Below are 20255 nucleotides of genomic sequence, written 5' to 3'. Positions count from 1 at the left end.
AACATATGCCATCAGGAAGTGTCTTGATATTCAGAGCAGAAAAGTAGTATATGCTAGATATTTGTTGTTTGTCTTTGTGCTTTGCATCTGTGTTACGGACTTCAAACTTTACACTTTACTGTTCTTCTTTAGTCTCTTATTTATTTATTTAATCACTTTAATTTCCAGCTTTTTGAAACTGAATTAAAGCAAAGTGCAAACAAAGTGCAGGAACTAAAGGACAAAGTGACGGAACTGTTGGAGAAGAACCCTGACTCTCCTGAGGCACCGAAGTGGAGACAAACGTTGGATAAAATAGGTACTTCTGTAAAACTGTGTTATAGTTCAGACAGATTTGGAAGTTGTTCTATTATGAGTTTTTTAACGTATTTGTAATCACCAGTATTTTTAATATCTTGCTCTCTTCTATCCCTTAAATTCTGCGTAAAGAGCTCTTTACAGACATGGGGATCTGGAGTAATTCCACTGATGTCCATGGACATTGATTTTATATCAGTGCACTGGAAAGAGGTTATAGCTTGACTCCCTGTTTGAGAGGGCTTTATCTTTTTCAAATAGTGTGTGGCTAAAACTTCACTGGTCAGTTATTGCTCCAGATACATATTTTGGTTTTCTTATAAAATATAACAAATTATGTTAATTCTAATTTCGTGTAAGCAACATTTACAGTTGTCAGTAATGCTTTGCTGCGTGCTTTTTTTCCCCCCTCAGGCTTTTGTAATTTTGTGGGTTTGGTGGTTTTTTTGCCATTTTCTAAAACTGATTCCATAAATTTTGAAAAAAAAAAAAAAATATGGAAATGACCATGTCTGGACAGTAGATTTTGAGATACTGCAGTGCATAATATTCATGAGCTTTTGAAAATTCTTCTTAGGTTTATCATATTTTAAATAAATCATAGGTCGATCTTGTTTCATGCTGTCAGGGATTTCTATAGCTACACTAATAACAAAGCTGAGCATTCTTCCAGTCTCCTGTTAGTAAGTAATACTCTGAAAACTTTAAGTAACAGGTAAGCTCTCCAAGAGAACTTGAGTAGTCTTGAAAGGGAATTAATGGAGAATGAGCAGATGTCAAAGACAGTGAAGTGGCAAAAGAAACTGAAAAAACACGGATTGAATTTAGGGACAAAGCGAGTTAGCAAAATATCAGAGCTAACTGAGCAAGCACTGACGGTATCACAGAAGGAAGGGGGAAGTTACAAGACTGTAAGACTTGATGGCTGCTCTGAAAGCCACTGGATACAAGTGGAAGAGTCCACAGATTGGCCTAGGTGTGAACCTAAGCTCACACAGCAATTTTTAAATACCGGTGTGTAGAATTAGTGTCATTGCCTGTCATTAGGTACCTGTATTAAATGTTTTAATGAGGCAGTTAATCTCCACAGGCTCCTAATGCAGACTTTTAAAAAAGGTGTGCTCCTTCAGAGGGCCGTTCAGAGTAAAAGCCTAAATCAGAAATCCTTGGAAAGGTATCGTGCTTCTTTTTCCTGAATAAGCAGGAAGATTTGTCTGTCTAAATCAGGCACCTAAGTTATAACTGAGTAGAGCCCTTTGGCTTTCACATCAGTTGAGACTGAAGGCCAAACTTGGTGGTATTTCACTTAGTAATAGTCTAATCCAATTTTATTACATTTGTATATTCTTTGCACTAAAAATTCCGCACGTGGCTGTGCTAAACTGCAGACCTTCATCCAAGTGTATGTGCATCTGAAAAGATGTATTTGCCGAGTCACTGCAATAAGGCATCTGGACTTAATCAGCAGGAAGGCTTACTAGAGAGCTCTGTTTATGTTTCATATGTAGTCTGCTGTCTGACAATCCATCTGTTAGAACATGGCATGCAGTATGTTAACATTATCATTGTTAGATTCCAAATGGAAAGAGCTCAATCGAGTTACATCTGAGAGACAACAAAAACTGGAGGAGTCTTCCAATTACCTGACCCAGTTCCAGACGGCAGAAGCTCAGTTAAAGCACTGGCTTGCAGAGAAGGAGCTAATGGTCAGCGTACTGGGGCCGCTGTCAATTGATCCCAATATGCTGAATACACAAAAGCAACAGGTTCAGGTGAGTAATGCCAGCGTGCATTATTGATTTACGTTTCTTCTGCTTTTTTTTCCTACTAGCAAAGTATTATTTTACATTTAGATAGACTATGGGACAGTTAGTATGAGCTATTACATTTGTTTATCAGCAAATATCAGCTTAAGTCATACTTGATTACAGCAATTACAAGAAAAAAAATGTTATAGGAGTGAAGAGAGATCAGAAGCTAAAGGAAAAAATGTTGCAGAGATAGTGATTCTCCAATATGTTTTTGTGTTTTGACCATACTGTGGTATCTCTGTTTGAATGAAAATGTTCCTTTGAAGTTTTATTATTTTCAGTGTGTATTTTATAGTCAGTCCTTATATACAGTCTATGCTGAGAACTAGCTTTCTGCGATATCATTCACTTGACTGTGCCAGTAGCTGATAAAAATATGAAGGCAAGTGAAATGCAGTCCTGTGAGTAGATATGGGACCGAGAGTGTGAAAGACAGAAGAAAAAGTATAATGAAAAAATAATATAATGAAAAAGTATAATGAAAAAACACTCACGGGAATACAGCAAACTGCAGAAAAAAAAGAGACAAAATTGAAATCGGACAAAGTTGCAGAAACTAGAAATTTTGAGTTCAGGCATTTCTGTTACTGCCAGTTGTTTTGAACTGTAATGAGAAAAAAACGTTTTTGTTTTCTAAAAATATTATTAAAGCTGGTTTATCAGTATTGATTAGGCTATCATGTATCACTTAACAGTTCTTAAAAATTAAACCTAAATGACTTAAAAAGAAAGAGTTAGAACATTCTGTAAAGTAAAACCATGATATTTGTCACTTCTTCTGGAAGCTATGACTTACTGTCAAAAAAAACCCCAAACTGTGAGACCCGTGATGTAAACTTTCAAAGTCTCACAGTACACATTCAGTCATTTCGTGAATTATCCAAATATTCCCTGTGTCATAATAGTACATTACCATATTATGTCAGAATACACTTTCTTTGAAGTTCTATCTTAAGACAAATACCAAAACTGTCTAGGAAAGAAGACACTGCTTGAAACTAAACAGTGATTGTTTTACTTGTTACGGTTACTTAATTACTGTAGTATTAACAGAATTCATTGTTTACTTGTATCTACTGATTGAATTTCTATTAGATGATCTGCAAATTAACCTCACTTTTTCTGTCCTTTCATGTAAACACTTGGAAACAACATAGTTTATGTATAGAAGATGCAATTATTTCACTGGCTTTTGAACTTGGAGACTGATTACTCAATAAGAGAGCTTAGCCACAACAAACTCTACACGAGTTTTATAGATTCTTTGATTCTTTTTTTCATGATATAAATGCTTTTTAAAACGTTCTTTCTTCTCAGATTCTGCTCAAAGAGTTTGACACCAGAAAGCCACAATATGAGCAGTTGACTGTGGCTGGTGAAGGGATTCTGAAGAGACCTGGGGAACGTACACCCTCCCATGAAATTGTAAAAGAGCAACTGGCAGCTGTGGCACAACAGTGGGACAGTCTAACTGGCCAACTGAGGAACAGATATGACCGAATTGACCAAGCCATTGTGAAAAGTACAGAGTATCAAAGTCTACTCAGAAGTCTGTCTGATAAGCTAAGTGCCTTGGATAGCAAACTAAGCAGCAGCCTGGCTGTCAGTACGCAACCTGATGCTGTGAAACAACAACTGGAAATCGCTAGAGAAATGAAGGAGGAAATAGAACAGGAAAGGAAGAATATAAATGCAGCTCAAGCTCTTTGTGAAGAGCTGTCAACACTGGTTGGAGAAGACTATTTGAAAGCAGAACTTACAAGACAGTTAGATGGCATCTTAAAATCTTTTAAGGATATTGAGCAGAAATCAGGTTAGTATTTATTTGAATAAAAATAGTAGCTAAAACATAAAGTAAAGCATGTAGTCTTATTTGTCTGTATAGACCTGTTGAGTGAGCTGAGCCTAATGCCATCCGTCTGTCCAATCCAACCCTCAAGCATTTGTACGTTAGAATTTAGGAGAGTCCCCCTACCTTGAAAAGGTAAAAAACCAGTACTTGGGATCTCTAGTGAAGAGTTTGGAAGAGAACTTGAAGTGCAATAGCAGGGTACTTCCCTCATGTCCTCCTTCAGGTCCATCTTCACTGAATTAGAGTAGAGGATGCTATTCATTGATCAAAAATGTAAGCCAAAATTTTGATTTTTAGGCAAGCACCAGTAAATGGCTTGGTAAAATACAGTGGTAATTGTAACAACAGAATGAGCAAGTAATACACTGCAAGCAATGTCATACTTTATTCTCCCTAGCAGCATCAGTTTTAGCTTTTTAATTTCCTCTGGAAAAGCATCTCCCTAAGAACACATATTGCCTGCAGGCCATGAATTAGACACTGCTAGGCTAGATGACTTAATATTCTCTGTGCTTACACTTTGTTATACCGTGAAACATGACTGTTTCTGTTTTTTACCCCCAGAATCTGCCTGAGTGGGATTCGTGTAGACAGAGATTAGCTAAGCTCACCTCATTTGTTTCACATCCAAATGCCTTTACTGCTTTGCTGTAGTACAAGCACAAGTCTGTCCCTTGCAAGAAGCTTGGTTGACCTGGTTGTCTTCCAGTGAAACACCACATACTAAGGGCCAGCTTTCCTTACATTCATGATCATTCATAATAGAATCAGCATTAATTATTTTTTCTTCACTGAATACTGGCAGATTCTGATAATGAACCTCTGTGCTGTATTCTCTTTTGTAGATAACCATGTTCAGCAGCTTCAGTCAGCGTATGCCACTTCTCATCAGTTCCAGCAAATGTCTAAGGACTTTCAGGGCTGGCTAGGCAAAAAGAAAGAAGAGCTGAACCAGGCTCGTCCTGTATCAGCCAAACTTGATGCCTTGCAATCGCTAATTGAAGAACAGAAAGATTTTAAGAAGGCCATGACCGATCAGATTAGTTCATATGAAAGAATTGTTGCAGAAGGAGAAAGCATCTTACAGAAGGCTCAAGGTGCTGACAAAGCAGCATTACAATCCCAAGTTGCCACGCTCAGAAGTAACTGGGAGGAAATGAATAAGCAGGTAAAAGTAAGGGAAGATAAATTAACGGATTGTCTGGAGAGAGCTCTCAAATACAAGCAGCATGTAGAAAATCTGCAGCCATGGATAGAGAAATGCCAAAGCAACCTGTGTGAATTAAAAGTTGGCATAAACCCTGTTGAAATAGAGAATTCTATTGTTCAGGTGAAGGCCTGGCAGAAGGACCTGGATAAACACCATGGGATGGTAGAGCTATTAAATAACAGTGCTGAAAGTTTGCTCAGTGCAGTTCAAACAGATAAAGAAATTGTTCAAGAAGAAACTAAGATACTGAATCAGAAAGTGAATGTGGTCACAGAACAATTGCATAAGAAGAGAGAGTGCTTGGAAAATATGGCACACAGGCTAAAGGAGTTTCAGGAATTATCCAGGGAAAGTGAGAAACAACTTAAAAGTGCCAAAGAGCATCTGGAAGCTCATGATTCGCTTGGACCTCAGTCATTCAGTAACAAACACCTGACGATGATGCAGGCCCAGCAGAAATCCTTGCAGGCTTTAAAGCCTCATGTTGATTTAGCAAAAAAGCTTGCCCAAGACTTGGTGGTAGAAGCTTCTGATTCAGCAGGTGTTTCTGACCTTTTGCTCCAAGCTGAGTCTTTGGAACGAGAATACACTGCAGTGAACCAGCAGGTTGAAGATAGGTGCTCATTCTTAGAGGCAAAACTTCAGGGAATTGGCCATTTCCAAAACAGCATCCGAGAGATGTTCTCTCAATTTGCAGAGTTTGACGATGAACTTGATAGCATGGCTCCGGTGGGGAGAGATCTCAAGGTGCTGCAGTCACAGAGAGAGGACATAAAACGTTTCCTGAAAAAGCTGGAGGACCTTATAATGAATAATGAAAATGCTAATAAAAACTGTAAAATTATGCTAGCCACAGACGCTGAAGCTTCTCCTGATCTTGTTGGTATAAAAAGAGACTTGGAAGCTTTAAATAAACAGTGCAACAAGCTATTAGACAGAGCAAAAGCCAGGGAAGATCAAGTGGAGGGCACTATTAGCCGTGTTGAGGAGTTTTATAGTAAGCTAGAAGAATTTTCCAGTCTGCTTGGGAGAGCCGAAGAACATGAAGAGTCACAAGGTCCTGTTGGAATGGAAACAGAGACTATTAATCAGCAGCTGAATGCATTCAAGGTAGGAAGATCTTTTTTACCACAATGCAATTTTATCAAATATAATTGTGAAAGGGATTGGTTATGTGCAGACCTTGAAGGAGTCTTGTTTCACTGCAGTCAAGTCTATCTGTATGCTTTTTATCTCTTTTAAATGGGATATCTTCTTGTTCGCCAGAGAAGCTTTCCTTTGCTGCGGTTGGGCAAATACTGGTAACTTTGCATCCCAGCTCACAATTCCTGCACTCCGGTTCCCTCTTCACCTCTCTTCATTATCTTGTTTCCTTATGTGATTCGTCTACTTTTTCTGTTTTTGAAAACTGCTTATCGACATTATTCTGATGTATTACACAAACTTTCTTCTTCACTGACGTGTGAGTTTTAGACTCCAGTGTTCACGTACCAGCCCATATTCACTTTACTAATCCGAGTAGTTCAAATTTTTTCACATTGGTATAGGCATTAGCATACGTAGGTTTAAGAGTTTATCTACCTTTTGCCGTGTTCTGTTCTGATACACTGGGCAGTTTTACCTCTCTGAATCCCACTCTTACATGGAAACATCCTAGTAAGAAAAAAATCAGGTAAAATAAACCCTCTTTTATACTGGAGTTTACTGTAGCATCTTTATCCAAAATGCACTTTGTAGCTTCTGTGCTGTCATGGTTTAGCTAAATTTCAGCAGCTAAAAACCATGCTGTTGAGCTCCCAAAATCTTTTCTCCTCCCTGATGGAAAGGGAGAGGGAAATGAAAGGCAAAAGATCTACAGGTTGGAAACTAAAGCTGCAGCTTACTGAAATGATAACAATGAAAATAATTAGGAAGTAATAAAATAAATACAAATATATGTGATGGCGCCCCCCACCCGCTTCCTCAATGACTACATCACCATGTAGTGATGTAGAGCTGGACCGGAGGGAATGGGTCCATGGCTAGGAGGAATTGGATTCAGGAACACATGGATCTGGGATCAGGAATAGCCAGAAAAATGAGGTCCTCACTGGACGTTGGCCAATTGCAGAAGAGAGCGAGACCCTCTTAATCTCTCGAGTTTATACTGAGTATGACGTATATGGGATGGAATACTTTGTTGGTCAGTTTAGGGTCACCTGCCCTACTTACCCCTCCTTGCAGGTGCGACTCCCTTCTGCCGGCTTGAGGATGGCCTTGGTTAAGTAAAGGCATTGGTCTTTTTGCATAGCAATGCCCTGTGTTACCACTTCTAGAGAAGAACACTATCTCAAAAGCATGCAGTTAGCTTTCAGAAAAAATGAAGTTACTTACAGCAACTAAGTTAGTCACAAAACGGACTCTAATTTGCCTCAAATTACAACATGTGTGTACCTTTTTTAATATGCCAGTTAGCAGTCCTTGTCCAGCTCAAAAAAAATGCACTGCGGTGATTGCAGGTGTAAGTTGTGCTTTGGTGCTGAAGTGAAGTACAGATATTTGCTTCTTTTAAGTTACAATAAATTAATTTCCAGTGCTTACTGGAAAGATTTATAAATCCTATGGATGTAAGCAGTGTTTAACAAAGATCATAAATCTCCTAATGGCTATATAGTTGCACTGAATATTCTTTAGTTTCATTTTAATCTAATATTGATTCAAATATTTGCATAACTTTTACATTGGTTCACAGTTAATCATAAAACCAAAATGTCATAACAGGACTTAAACCATACTGTTAAAAAGATGACCTCGGGAAAAAGTCATTACGTGGTTGGCCCAACAGAGGGTGCATTTTGCTTGTTTAAACTAAGCCGGATTAGAAAAGAAAACTGAAATTGAGAACTTTAATCTGGGAATTTTGGATGGAAGTTACTGTGAGTTTTGATGATCTTTCAGAATGATAAATAGATACAAAAATCTTGAACAAATGGTTACATTATGAGGAGGTTCCATTAGGCTGAAAGGATAAAAATTGTATGTCAATCTGTCCAAACAAGTCTGTCTTGATTTAAAAGAGAAACAAATGGCTTTTCTTTGTATATTGTTAGTAAAACACGTTGGATATTGGAGAATAGCATAAGTTTCTGCCGTAATTGCTCTTGCTTACAGCTGACTGTAAAGGATTTCAGTTCTGGCCAATTTATGATCTCTGATTTTACACATTTCTTAAATTTTCAAACATGAGTTGCAGCTTCAGGTCTTTGTTACTCTCTCTCTCTCTCTCTTTTTATGGCCACAAAGAACAATGCTTTCAGGGGGAAGCAGCGTAGTGAGCAGACAGAAGAATCCAGTTCTCTGTGTGTTGTCTCGGTATTGTGTTTTGTCAGAGCATCGGACAAGACACAGCAATTGTACAATTGAGGAGTAAAAGCCTTCTGTGCAGACCTGTGGGGAGATAGTGTCCTGTGACCAAAGAGCTTGTACGGTGAAAGGACCAAAAAACCTAGAGAGGTGTAAAGGAGAGCAGAAATAGCAGCATGTTTATATCCAGAAGTCTACTTCGGGATTGCATTTAGAGTAGATATTTTTAAGCTTAGAAATGTGTTTTGCTCAGAGCAACTATTTTAGGCCATGCTTTTGCTTATGACTAAAAAAAAAAAACCCAGTGGTATTAAACAGGAGGTGAAAACAATTAAAAGGTGAAGGGGTTGCTTAAATAAGTGAAGAGTAAATACAGGCATAAAGAAGCAGAATGGAGAGCCTTTCAAGAAAGGAAATGAGAAGACCAGAATGGTAATTTTTCCCAGGTGAGGGTGAGGTGACAAAGGGATACTGATAGCTGGAGGATAAGGATCAATGATTACTCTCCTAATACTGGGTGTGAGTGATACTGGGGCACAGCAAAATTACAGTAGGTAATGTACCGCATCATCTTCTTTACCCTTCCAGAGAGCAATTTTACCTGAGGCAGTAAAACTGTAGGGAGACTGGCTCCTACAAATCCTGCTGCTCCACTCAGGGTGTATTTGCTCGCGTGCTTTGCGCACGTACGCAAACACATGCAACCTGAAAATGTGGCTATGGCCACAAACCCACAGTCTGGCTCCTTATGTCTTTAGCTACTGTGGTCAAGTACAGTCAACTTCTGTTCCTCAAGAGTAAAGCAAAAGAGTTGTTCTTTGGTAGACAGATTCATTTGCATGAAATCCTCACTCTCTTTGGGGAAGGATCTTGTGTATTGGGCCAGAGTTGTTTTTTGTGGTTTGACCAATTTTTATGTACAAAGAGTTTGAGCTTTGTATGTTGTTTTGGCATGACTTTAGAATAGTTATTATAAAAAAAGTAAACAGGCCTTGAGTTGTGTTTTTTTATATATAAATATATGCATATATATATTTGTTCTATTAATATTCATTTTGCATAATCTATTTACTCCCGTGTTAAACTATATTTATTTACAATGCAGATATAAAATTTGCTTTCTGTAAATGAAAATGTCCAAAGAAATTCATTTGAAAGTAGAACCATGACTCTTACTTCACCAAGTACTCCAGGAAGAGTATAATCAAAGGAAGAATTTGTCTCAATTAATATAAAACACATAAATTTAATTATGAACTAACTCAGCTTTGTTAGACATTTTTTCCCCCCAAGTCTGTATGAAATGCACAGATTGGTACAAAAACTAAATGGCAGTAAATTAGGTCTGTTGTGGTACACTGTGTCTGCCACCTTTCTTCAAAAGCAAATCACAAAAGAATTATGCAAACAGGCTGAACTGAACGCCCTGGGCTTGGGTAGCCACACAGGACGAGGATGTTTGCAGTAGGAGCAGTATTTGCAGCTAGTTTCTCTCTGAAATAGAGAAAGAAAAAACCCAGAAGCTGAATTATTTTACTTCTTGAAGCACTTCTTTGTGCAATTGTTTGTAATACCACTAAAAGGCATTCTGCTTAGTAGAACTGGCATGGCACTGTTACAGCTTTCGTCAGTGTATGGTTCATTTGATTTTTGCTTTTATTTTTGGAACAGAAGTAGATGTAGTTGTTAGAGGTTGCCTTCTAATTTGACTTTCTGGGAATTTATAGCTAGCCTGAGTATTCCCGCCAATGAGCTTGCACTAAGATTTTAATTGGCTTATGTTAGTTGTGTAGAGTTGTGTTGTTGTCAGTCCTCTGATTTTCACTTTGAAGGCAGATAATGTTGGAAGAATAATCAGAGGTTTCTCTTTACACTCAGCAAGAACACTGCTGCGTTTCCCGTACACTGGTTTACAAACCCTGGAGTAAGATACTAACCTTCCTTGGGATTTACTACAGTTAGGGTCTGTTGAGAAGCAAAGGAAAAATAAGCAACTGTTTAAACTTGTTTTTTGAAGCATTGAATTTGGAAGTGACAGATGCGTCATATGAAGGGCTTTGGTTGATATGCCAAAAATAGTAACATATTTTTTAAATGTTAATATCATTTTGCTCTTGGACAAATACAGACCAATTTCAGTTATATACTTTCTCTGCAAAGTGGTGCAGCACTCCCTGAATTCAGTAAGGATCTATTTGGTGGGTGTTTTGGGTAAGAATAACCTCATATGACAGAACCTCAAAAAAAGCTTTTCTCATCTTTACCTTTGTAGTCCGTATTCTCAACTAGAGAATCCAGGGGTACCTGTGTGGCACAATTTTAATACGTTATGGCTGCTTTCTGAGGAGGAGGAGGAGAGAATTTGTCTCCTGTGAGTTTAGCATTTTGATTTGTAGTTGGTTGTATATCAAGTAACTCAATAAACAAGAAGCGTGGTCTGTCTGTATTTGTTGCATACGGCATATCCTGCTCGCCGCTTAACTCGGAAAGCTCCAGCTGATCGTAGTTAATGCCCTCTGTTAAGTTTTAGCACTAAGTGCCATATGCTGTCCTTAAACTGAGGTCTAATGGTCACTGGAAGTGCCGGCTGCTGTCACACATGGAGCACAGGGCTCTGGTCCTCAGGGATATGGTTTCTGCTGGTGCAGCAGCAGCTTGGGCACGTCAACTTCTGTAGAGCTATCTGTGAGTCTCTCAACCCTTCACTTGTGCGATGGTGACCTAGAAGTGTAGGTGCAAAGTGTTCATTAGTACTTCAAAGATGTAAATGTCCAAAACCTGAATCTTTCTCCTGTTAGCCTGCTTTTGTGTCACTCTGTAAAAGTAGTCTTCCAAATGCCGATATTTTTTTCCAACGTTTTAACGTTCAAGGCCAGGTTGGATGGGGCCTTGGCCAGCCTGATCTAGTGGGATGTCCCTGCCCTTGGCAGGGGGGTTGGAACTGGATGATCTTTAAAGTCCCTTCAAACCTAACTATTCTATGAATGTTTCTTTTGGTGGGAGCAAGCAGGCTTGGCTCTGCCGTCTTCCTAGAGTGGTGGTTGCTGTGTTGGACACCCTAACCTGCTGCCTTAGAACCAGAAACCGAGACTGAAGGCAGTCAAAACTGGACCCAAAGTCTCTCTTTGCACATCAAATAGAGTAAAATGTCACCAGTCCCAGTTGGGGGGGATTTGTTTTAAATAATGCACAGATAAACTTTCAGTTTAACTTTCATGTGGAAGCATCCCTTTCAGTGACAGCTGTCAGATGGGGTGGCGGTGGGGTGGTCAGTGGGGAAAAGTGATGCCAGCCGTTACTGGTGTTTCTCTTAGCTGAAGTGGTGCCAGCTCAAAAAAGTTATTTTCTTCAGTAAAAATAATTACAGAAAAAGCAATCTAATCTGAACATGCAGTGTCTTGTCCCATGCATGTTCCCTGTTTTCCATGCAACTATAGCACTGCTAAGGTCATAATGAGCAGTTTGATACACATAGTTTATAAAGGAAAATTAATTAATAGAATCATAGAATCGCTAGGTTGGAAAAGACCGTTGAGATCATCAAGTCCAACTGTACTTGTCCACTACTAAATCATATCCCTAAGCACTTAATCTGCCCATCTTACAAATACCTCCAGGGAGGGGGATTCCACCGCCTCCCTGAGCCGCCTCTGCCAGTGCCTGAGAACCCTTTCAGTGAAGAATTTTTTCCTGATAACTAATCTAAGACTCCCCTGGCACAACGTAAGGCTGTTCCTCCTCATCCTATCACTCTGTGCCCTTGGAAAAAGTCGCTCCCCAGCCTTCTTGTACGCCCCATGTATATAAGAGACTGTGGTGCCAGATGAAAATGAAGCAAGTCAAAAGAATTACTGAATATCCTTTGACAAATTCCCACTGATTAAATACTTTGTATGATGTTAACAATATTAAGTGTAAAGTGAAATCCAGTGAAACTGGGACTAAAAGTGGCAGGGGGGGTTGGAACTGGATGGGCTTCATGTTTTGAGCCCATGTTTTAAGACTTTCATGTTGCTGTCTAAAAATCAGCTACCTTTCCAGCCGTCATTGACCCTGTGTAGAAGGTCGATAGAAGTAATATTTTTAAGAGGACAAAGACACATATCCCATGTGCCATTTCCTGACCAGAGTGAGCCCCATGTCTCCGCATCCCTCCTGCATTCCCCCCGCATCCTCCTCCCGCATCCCCTCCCGTATCTCCTCCTGCATCCTCTCCCCGCATCCCCTCCCCGCATCCGTCCCGCATCTCTTCCCTGCATCCCTTCCCCGCCCACCCCCCTCCCCATATCCCCTCCCGCATGCCCCCCCGCATCCTCTCATCCCCGTATCCCCCCCCTTATCCCCTCTCCACATACCCCACGACATCCTCCCTCCGTATCCCCTCCCCGCATGCCCGGTCTCCGCATCCCCCCTTATCCCTCCCCGCATCCCTCCCCGTATCTCCTCCCGCATCCCCCCCTTTCGCATCCCCCTCCCACAACCCCTCTCCGCATCCTCCCCGCATCCCCCCTTATCCCCCTCCCCTTATCCCTCCCCGTATCCCCTCCCCGTATACCCTCCCGCAACCCCGGTCTCCGCATCCCCCCTTATCCCTCCCCTTATCCCCCCCGCATCCCCGGTCTCCGCAACCCCCCTTACCCCCCCCCCCCCCCGCATCCCCTCCCGCATCCTCCCCGCATCCCCCCTTATCCCCCCCGCATCCCCGGTCTCCGCATCCCCCCTTATCCCCTCCCGCATCCCCGGTGTCCGCATCCCCCCATTTCCCCTCCCGCATCCCCGGTGTCCGCATCCCCCCATTTCCCCTCCCGCATCCCCAGTCTCCGCATCCCCCCGTCTCCCCGCCCCGCAGAGCCCCGGGCGAGCGGCGCAGATGCTGCCTCGGGACGGGGCGTCCGCGCGGCGCTGGGCAGAGCCGGGCAGGCTGGGCTGCGGGGGTCCCTTCCACAGCGTCTCCTCCCCCGCAGCCGCGCTTCCCGAGGAGGAGGAGGAGGAGGAAGAGGAGGAGGAGGAGGAAGAGGAGGAGGAGGTGGCAGCCCGGCAGCTGCAGCCGGGACCTGCCGAGCGTAAAGTGCCTCCGGGGAGCCGCTCCGCTCTGCTGCTGCCTTAAACTGCTCGGGAGAATCGGGCTGACATCGTTTCGTTCTCCGCTGCTGCTCGGAGGGCTCTGGCTGCTGGGAAGGGATGCTCCCCTCTGGAACGCGGGGAGGCACCGCGGCCACGCGTGGGACACCAGGAGGATAAGCTGCCTTTCGGATCGAGGTTATTCGTAGCTACTTCCAAAAAAAAAAAAAAATAAATAAAGGGCTCGTTTCTTCTTCTTACTGTCCTGGATTTAACTTATTCTTCCCCCCCCCTCGAGACTTTCACCGTGCCTTGGTCCGGACCGTCTGTGGATTCTGGCTTTTTAAGCTGCCGCACCATGTTTTATTTATGAAAGAGATGGGACTCTGCAAACCGGTTAAATGGATTACAGTTAAGCCGTCACCTATAGAAGATAATGTGCTGCCTTCTGTAACGCTTTGTTCATTTGGAAGGATTATTCTGGAGATTTCAGATTCTGACCTGGAAAAACAAATGGAGCCTTCCAGGGAGCGTTCGAAATGTTTGAGCCACTGTTGGGTTTTGCTGTACTTCGTTTTTCTGTGATATTGGAGAGATTTCTGTTACTTTCTTACCGAAGCACTTTCTATTTTAGGGGGGAAGGGGACACCCCCCTATCCAGGTAAAGTTGCATTTAAACTGATGCACTGATTGTGAATGACCTCAACCACCTCATAAGTTATAGGGTATATTTTGTATCTATGCATCTTATGCTAAGGGCAAGTTTACTATAATTCTTCGGAGTGTTAGTGTTTTTCAAATGTTTTCCCTATATCTATGAAAGCGGAGGCATAGCCGTGTACTTGTGTGCATACTTTCAGGATGGGGAAGCCGCTTAGCAGGCCAGACTGTCTGCGTCAGAATCCTCCGTGCGTTGGCAAAGGAGAAGAAGATGAAGATCTAAATATCGAGGACTGCTACGTTCCTCAAAGGTCCATCTACGACACTGTGAGGCTGAACGAACAGATCGATTCGGGCTCCAAGGGCAGCCTCTCCTCAAGGCATTTCACGGACAGGACTTTACCCTACAGTCACAGAACACTGGACATCAGCACTTTGTGCTCCAACGGTGCCCTTACTTCTTCCAGTGTTTTTGAGCTCCGAAGCCGTGAAGCTAACAAGTTAGATGAAAAAATGATCTTTGACGCTCTCAAACTGAACAGTGACATAATTCGGACAGCTGGATTACCCAAAGCAAAGTCTCACACAGAGAAGAAGGAGCATAGGCGATCGTGGAGGATGTTTGTTCCACCCAACTTTTCGGATTACACAAATAAAAGTGAATGCTCCTTTAGTGAAACTGCTGATATGTCCGATACCGCTAGATCAGGCAAATGCAAGTGGGGTACGAGTTCTCTTACCTCAGAAGAGGATGATTCTGGGTTATGCAGCCCCCCAACGGAAAGGGAAGAGAAACAAGATACGCTGTTAGCAGGGGAGCAAGCTCAAATACGAAGTTTATCTTCTGCAGAAGATATCCATGCAGTAGGTCAGTTCAGACCATATTTCTCAGCAATTTGCAAAGAGCAGCCAACCCCACTGCTCACAAGCAGTAGTGTCCCTGTCAAAGGAAACTGCAGATTGGCTTTGCATGACGTTTTACCCTCTGGAAAAGTAAAACAAAACAATGCACAGACATGTGAGAGTGATCAGGAAGAGATGGGGGGGAAATACTCTCACTTACAGGATTTCACAGAGAAAACTCTGTCACATGAATATCCTCTTCAGAGCGATGGAAGAAGTATTTCCCTGGACAAAAATGAAGTGGAGAATGCATATGAAGTTCATGAAAAGATTGAAGTGGAGTCACAACAACGAGTGACAACAGTAGTGGAGGATTATGTGGATGATGCACCTCATCATCTAGATGTTGGTTACACAAATGCTGCTGTAAATACTAGTGACTTGGATTTAGCAAAATATGAGATTTTATCTGATACAGAGGAATCCAGTACAGCACATACAGGCTCGAATGAAATGGCATTTTCTGTTCAACAGCTTGAATTAGATAGTACTGTAAACTGTTCCAAAGCTATCCCAGGGAGAAGTAAAGGCAGTATCTGGACTACTGGCATCCAAGAAACCTTGGATACAGTCTGCAATGGCCTATTGTCTAACAAGGTAATTTAAAAGAACCAACAACACAGTCTTGTGAAACAGTTGTAATGCAGCCTTAAAGATATTTCTTCAAAGCTTTCTTTAAGTTTTGTTGTGGTCGTTAAAAAAATGTCATTTCTATTAATTGGGCAGATGCAGGGATGGGTGTCATAGCACCCACGCAGTGCCTCGAATAGGTGAAATGGGTCACTTTACAGTATGAATTAGAGGCAAATTCTGAGGGGGGGGGATTATTTCCAGCTGCGTGGGGTTATTTATTGCCCAGCTGGTGGTTACAGGCAGTGCCATCCAAGGGCAGCTCCAGCCCCTGGGTGCTGCCCGAGCAGCCTTACTCATCAAGGTAGAACCAACGCTATCAGATGGTTGTGGTTTCCAAAGCAAGCAGATTAAAGGCTCCCTACCTCTTCTGAAAGCCTCCTTTTGCCTCTGCGTGCCAGAGAGCAAGATCTGACGTTAGGGTCTTGTTTTACAAGCGCAGGATCTTGCAGTGCTTTGGTGAGTGGTGGATGAGGTAAGGGAGCAAGAAGTGAAGCTTTGTAATAAGGAAAGGGTGTTTGGCGGGTCTGTAATTTTTTTCTTCCCACTCTGGTTGAAATCTGAGATACTCCAAGCTTTGTTGCTAAGTTGTTCTGGTAAACTTTGGCCTCGGCAATAATTGTAATTTATTTTAAGCGTCTCTCTGCAAAGAATGCATCTGTTTTTAAAGGGCAGATTATGGAGATCAGTCCTCTCTGTGGTAGGACGTTGCTCTTAGAGGATGAGGCTTTATGGCACATTAAAGAAGAATTTGTTATTGATTCTGTGTGGAAATATTATTCTGCCTCCTCCCTACCCTGCAGTCAAGAAAAAAACCCAAGCATTCTCTTTTTTTTTTTTTTTTTTTTTCTGGGAGCAGCCAGCTGGTTTCACTCTCAGTTTTCATGTAACCACAGCCTTAGAGTTTCCAGGGTTTTTTTGTTTTTTTTTTTTGTCTGCAGGAACAAAATTCTGTGAGGGGTGCTTAGTTTATTTTACCCTTCGTGTTTAGCGTGGTTGCTCTCGCTTCTACATTGACTTGTCAAGCTGGTGGGAGCGTGCTCAGCCACCTGAGGTCTGGTGCTTTATGAGCAATCACTTGCCACACTGTGTGGTGCAAAAGAGGAGAAAGTCACTGGTGTGGTCAAAGTGATCCCTGCTTTTCAGGATGCTGAGAAAGTGCATTCAAAGCAACCTAAGTGTATACCAAAACTGTTACTGAATGCTGCTATAGAAATACAAGGAGATCGGGTCAAAAGTTGAGCATTCTTTAGCATTGTTTATTCATCGGTTATTTTTCACTGGCCTGTGTAATTAATTCAGGGGCTTCAGGCCATTTGCTGATCTCATTGACAGTGGTGTCAGTGCAACCTAATGCAGCTGAATACAAATGGAGATTTACTTTGCTGTTGCTAATGGCAATAATCTGGCTTCGAAAAAGCTTAAATACCTGAAAGAGTAAAATAAAGCAAACAGAAAACTGCTCCAACTGCTGTTTAGGTTGATCAAAGCCCTGGCAATTTACAGGAATATCCCTCTGAATGAAAACTTATTCTCTTGGGCATCTGCTGGGATAGTGTTTCAGCAGCATCTGTAGTGCCTCCTCCTCACTTGTTACCATCATGTTCTCCTGAAAACATCTCTTCCTTCACTGCTTCTTTAACTTAAAACTTTTACTTTTGTCCTATTTTGGAAAAAAATACCCACGTGTCTCTGTTGGTCGATGTTTCTTTGGGTTTTTTTGGGGACAATTTAACAATCCTTCTGTGTCATTTTTGGTAGATTTTGTAGATAGGTAATTAAACAGATAAGTTTCTCACATCTTGACTTTTTTTCCTCTATTAATCACAGAAACATAGAATCACTAGGTTGATAAAGACCTTTGAGGTCATCAAGCCTAACCGTACCTGTCCACTACTAAATAATATCCCTAAGCACTTCACCTACACATCTTTTAAATTATTAGGAGTTAAAACTATTAGGAGTTATTTCTTTTTTTCTTTTCTCTGTTTGGTTTTTTTTTTCCCCTTTCCCAAAAGCTTCCTTCTCCCCCCTTTCCTTCCTTTCTAAAACTATGCATGGAAACACCCGTCATTTTTCCTCTATGGTGTATTATATTTACTCTGTTTAGATTGAGTCTATTCTCTTTACATTTATTAATTATTTTAGAAAAATGCTGATGAGGAATGCTTTCCTTTCTTCTAGATGCCAATATTCAGCAGTATTTTTAGTTGCATACTGTGATGTAAACACCAGATGTGTTTTATGTCAGAAGATACAATATTTCATGTGTGTCTTGGATTTCAATGGCAGGTATTCCAGAAAGAAGAAATCGAACCCCTGCAAGTGAAACAACAGGAGGTAAATTGGTTGGGTCAAGGCCTTATTCAAAGTGCTGCTAAAAGTACCAACACAGAAAACCTTGAACATGACCTTGAAGATGTCAACACCCGATGGAAGACTCTTAATAAGAAGGTTATTATTTTGTATACTCTTCGGCTTTTTTGTGTTCTGCCTTTTGATTATTTGCTTGCTGACATCTTTCAAAATACAGGAAATTAAATATTCACTAGGAATATGAATTGTATTACTTTGCGCAATCACTTTGTTGGTAATTCTGAGGATAAGATTTATATCACTAGTAGCCAGAGGTATTGCTGTCCTTTATAAGGTTTTGTGAGAATTTCTGTAGGTTTGTCCTCTATTTTTATTCAGGAAGGATGCCTCTAGGACTATGTGTTCCTTCCCGCTTAAGCAGAGCAGGGAAGCTTGATAACCAAATCAAAGAGGTTGGAGTTGTGACACATTCATGGGAAAGGTAGCTATGTGATTTGTAGCCAGCCATTTTCAAGTAGTCCTTCTCCAGTCTTTGTCCATGTGTTTCTTCAGTCCGTGTTCATTCCTGTACGCTGTTGGACCCGTACAGTGCACAGGGCAGCGCTACAGCCCAGCTTTGTGTGACTAGTGGCACATTTCCCCTTCATAGCACCTTAAGGACTGTATTGCGTGAGGCATTGGAAGGTACCACTGCTTTGGAAACTGGCTATAGATGTTTTTCTATGCTTTTGATAAGTTCTTTTCCAGCAGTAGCTGCTGTTGGAAAGTGGAAAGAGTAGGGAGCAGAAACAGTGCTTCTTTTCCTGTGTTCTGTCTTCCTTAAAAGAGTGATGCAACAGAGCCACAGACAGCTGTGGTTCACCTGTTTGCTTTCTCCTCTCCTACTTTTCCTTCCCTTTGAAGGGATTTTTGCCCGTTATTAAGAGTTGCTACTTTGAGTTCCTGACTAGATCTCCCTATAAGAAAAATAAAGGCCATCGGAAACACACATCCTGTCAGTATATTTTGTAATACAGTAGCTATATAAAACAGGAGTGTCTCTTGTAAGGAACTAGAGGAGTCTGACTTACTGGTAGTCAGCTTCTTTCCATTGGATATCTGTATCCTCAGGAGATTAATGCTTCATTGTGCCATAGTGCTATTATAAATAGGTATGAAAATGAGAGAATTTGTTAGTGATAATTGCCAGATGTTCTACAGGTTTTAACTACTTATTTTGTCAGAAATATAAAGAAAAAGTGAGTACAGTCCAATCCTCTACTTTTTTTCAGGTTGCGCAGCGTGCTGCACAATTGCAGGAAGCCCTCCTTCACTGTGGGAGATTTCAGGATGCCCTTGAGTCTCTGCTTAGCTGGCTCATTGATACAGAAGAACTTGTGGCTAATCAGAAACCACCATCTGCTGAATTCAAAGTTGTGAAGGCCCAAATACAGGAACAGAAAGTAAGTGAAATGCTTTCAGAATATCTCTTCTTGCACTGGATCAATGAGAATAAATTCCCAATCTTAAGCAAAGCATAAAATCTGGTCAAGTGTATTATATTGCATTAAAGTGTGCTGAGGTGTTTAAAGCAGCCATCTGTTTGATACTCAAGATTCTGTTCTGGGCTGGAAGATGTGCTCATCTTTTAGGACATATTACAAAGAGTGGTGCTGTGCAATCTGAGCTCTGATTAGAGTTATTAACCATCTGGAAAGGATTGTTAAAGGTCAATTGGAAGAAGAGAGAGCATAAAATCCAATGTTTGGCCATGTGGCAGGTAGGAAGTGAAAACTAGTAAATTTTTATTGTAATAATTCTAAGGTAACATTGCAGGTTGTGGACTTGAGTGCTTGACTCTTGATCCTGATTGTGAGCTGATCGTTGTTGGTAATTAGAATTATAGTTTGGATTGGAAGGCACCTTCAAGATCATCTAGTTCGAACCCCCCTGCCATGGGCAGGGATATTCCACTGGCTCAGGCTGCCCAAGGCCCCATCCAACCTGGCCTTGAACCCCTCCAGGGATGGGGCAGCCACAGCTTCCCTGGGCAACCTGGGCCAGTGTCTCATCACTCTCATGGTGAAGAAATTCTTCCTTATATCAAGCCTAAATCTGCCCCTCTCCAGTTGGGAAATTGCCTGTGATGAGGTAGAACCGCTGTCGGTGTTGTCAATTTTTGCAAGCTTTCATA

The 20255-nt window shown here is 41.5% G+C and overlaps 1 protein-coding gene across 1 annotated transcript in view; it reads left to right on the top strand.

Moving 5' to 3' along the window:
* The window catches only part of LOC104065316 (dystonin), a 320467-nt gene that overhangs the window by 234616 nt on the left and 65596 nt on the right, over positions 1–20255 (top strand). Inside the window, 6 exon segments of the mRNA XM_054061292.1 lie at positions 169–298; positions 1870–2069; positions 3426–3921; positions 4806–6280; positions 18059–18220; positions 19354–19524. Coding sequence (XP_053917267.1) covers positions 169–298; positions 1870–2069; positions 3426–3921; positions 4806–6280; positions 18059–18220; positions 19354–19524 — 2634 coding nt within the window.

This window comes from Cuculus canorus, chromosome 3 (genome assembly GCF_017976375.1).
Source record: "Cuculus canorus isolate bCucCan1 chromosome 3, bCucCan1.pri, whole genome shotgun sequence".
Taxonomy (NCBI): Eukaryota; Metazoa; Chordata; class Aves; order Cuculiformes; family Cuculidae; genus Cuculus; species Cuculus canorus.
This window is presented reverse-complemented; position numbering and strand designations above follow the sequence as displayed.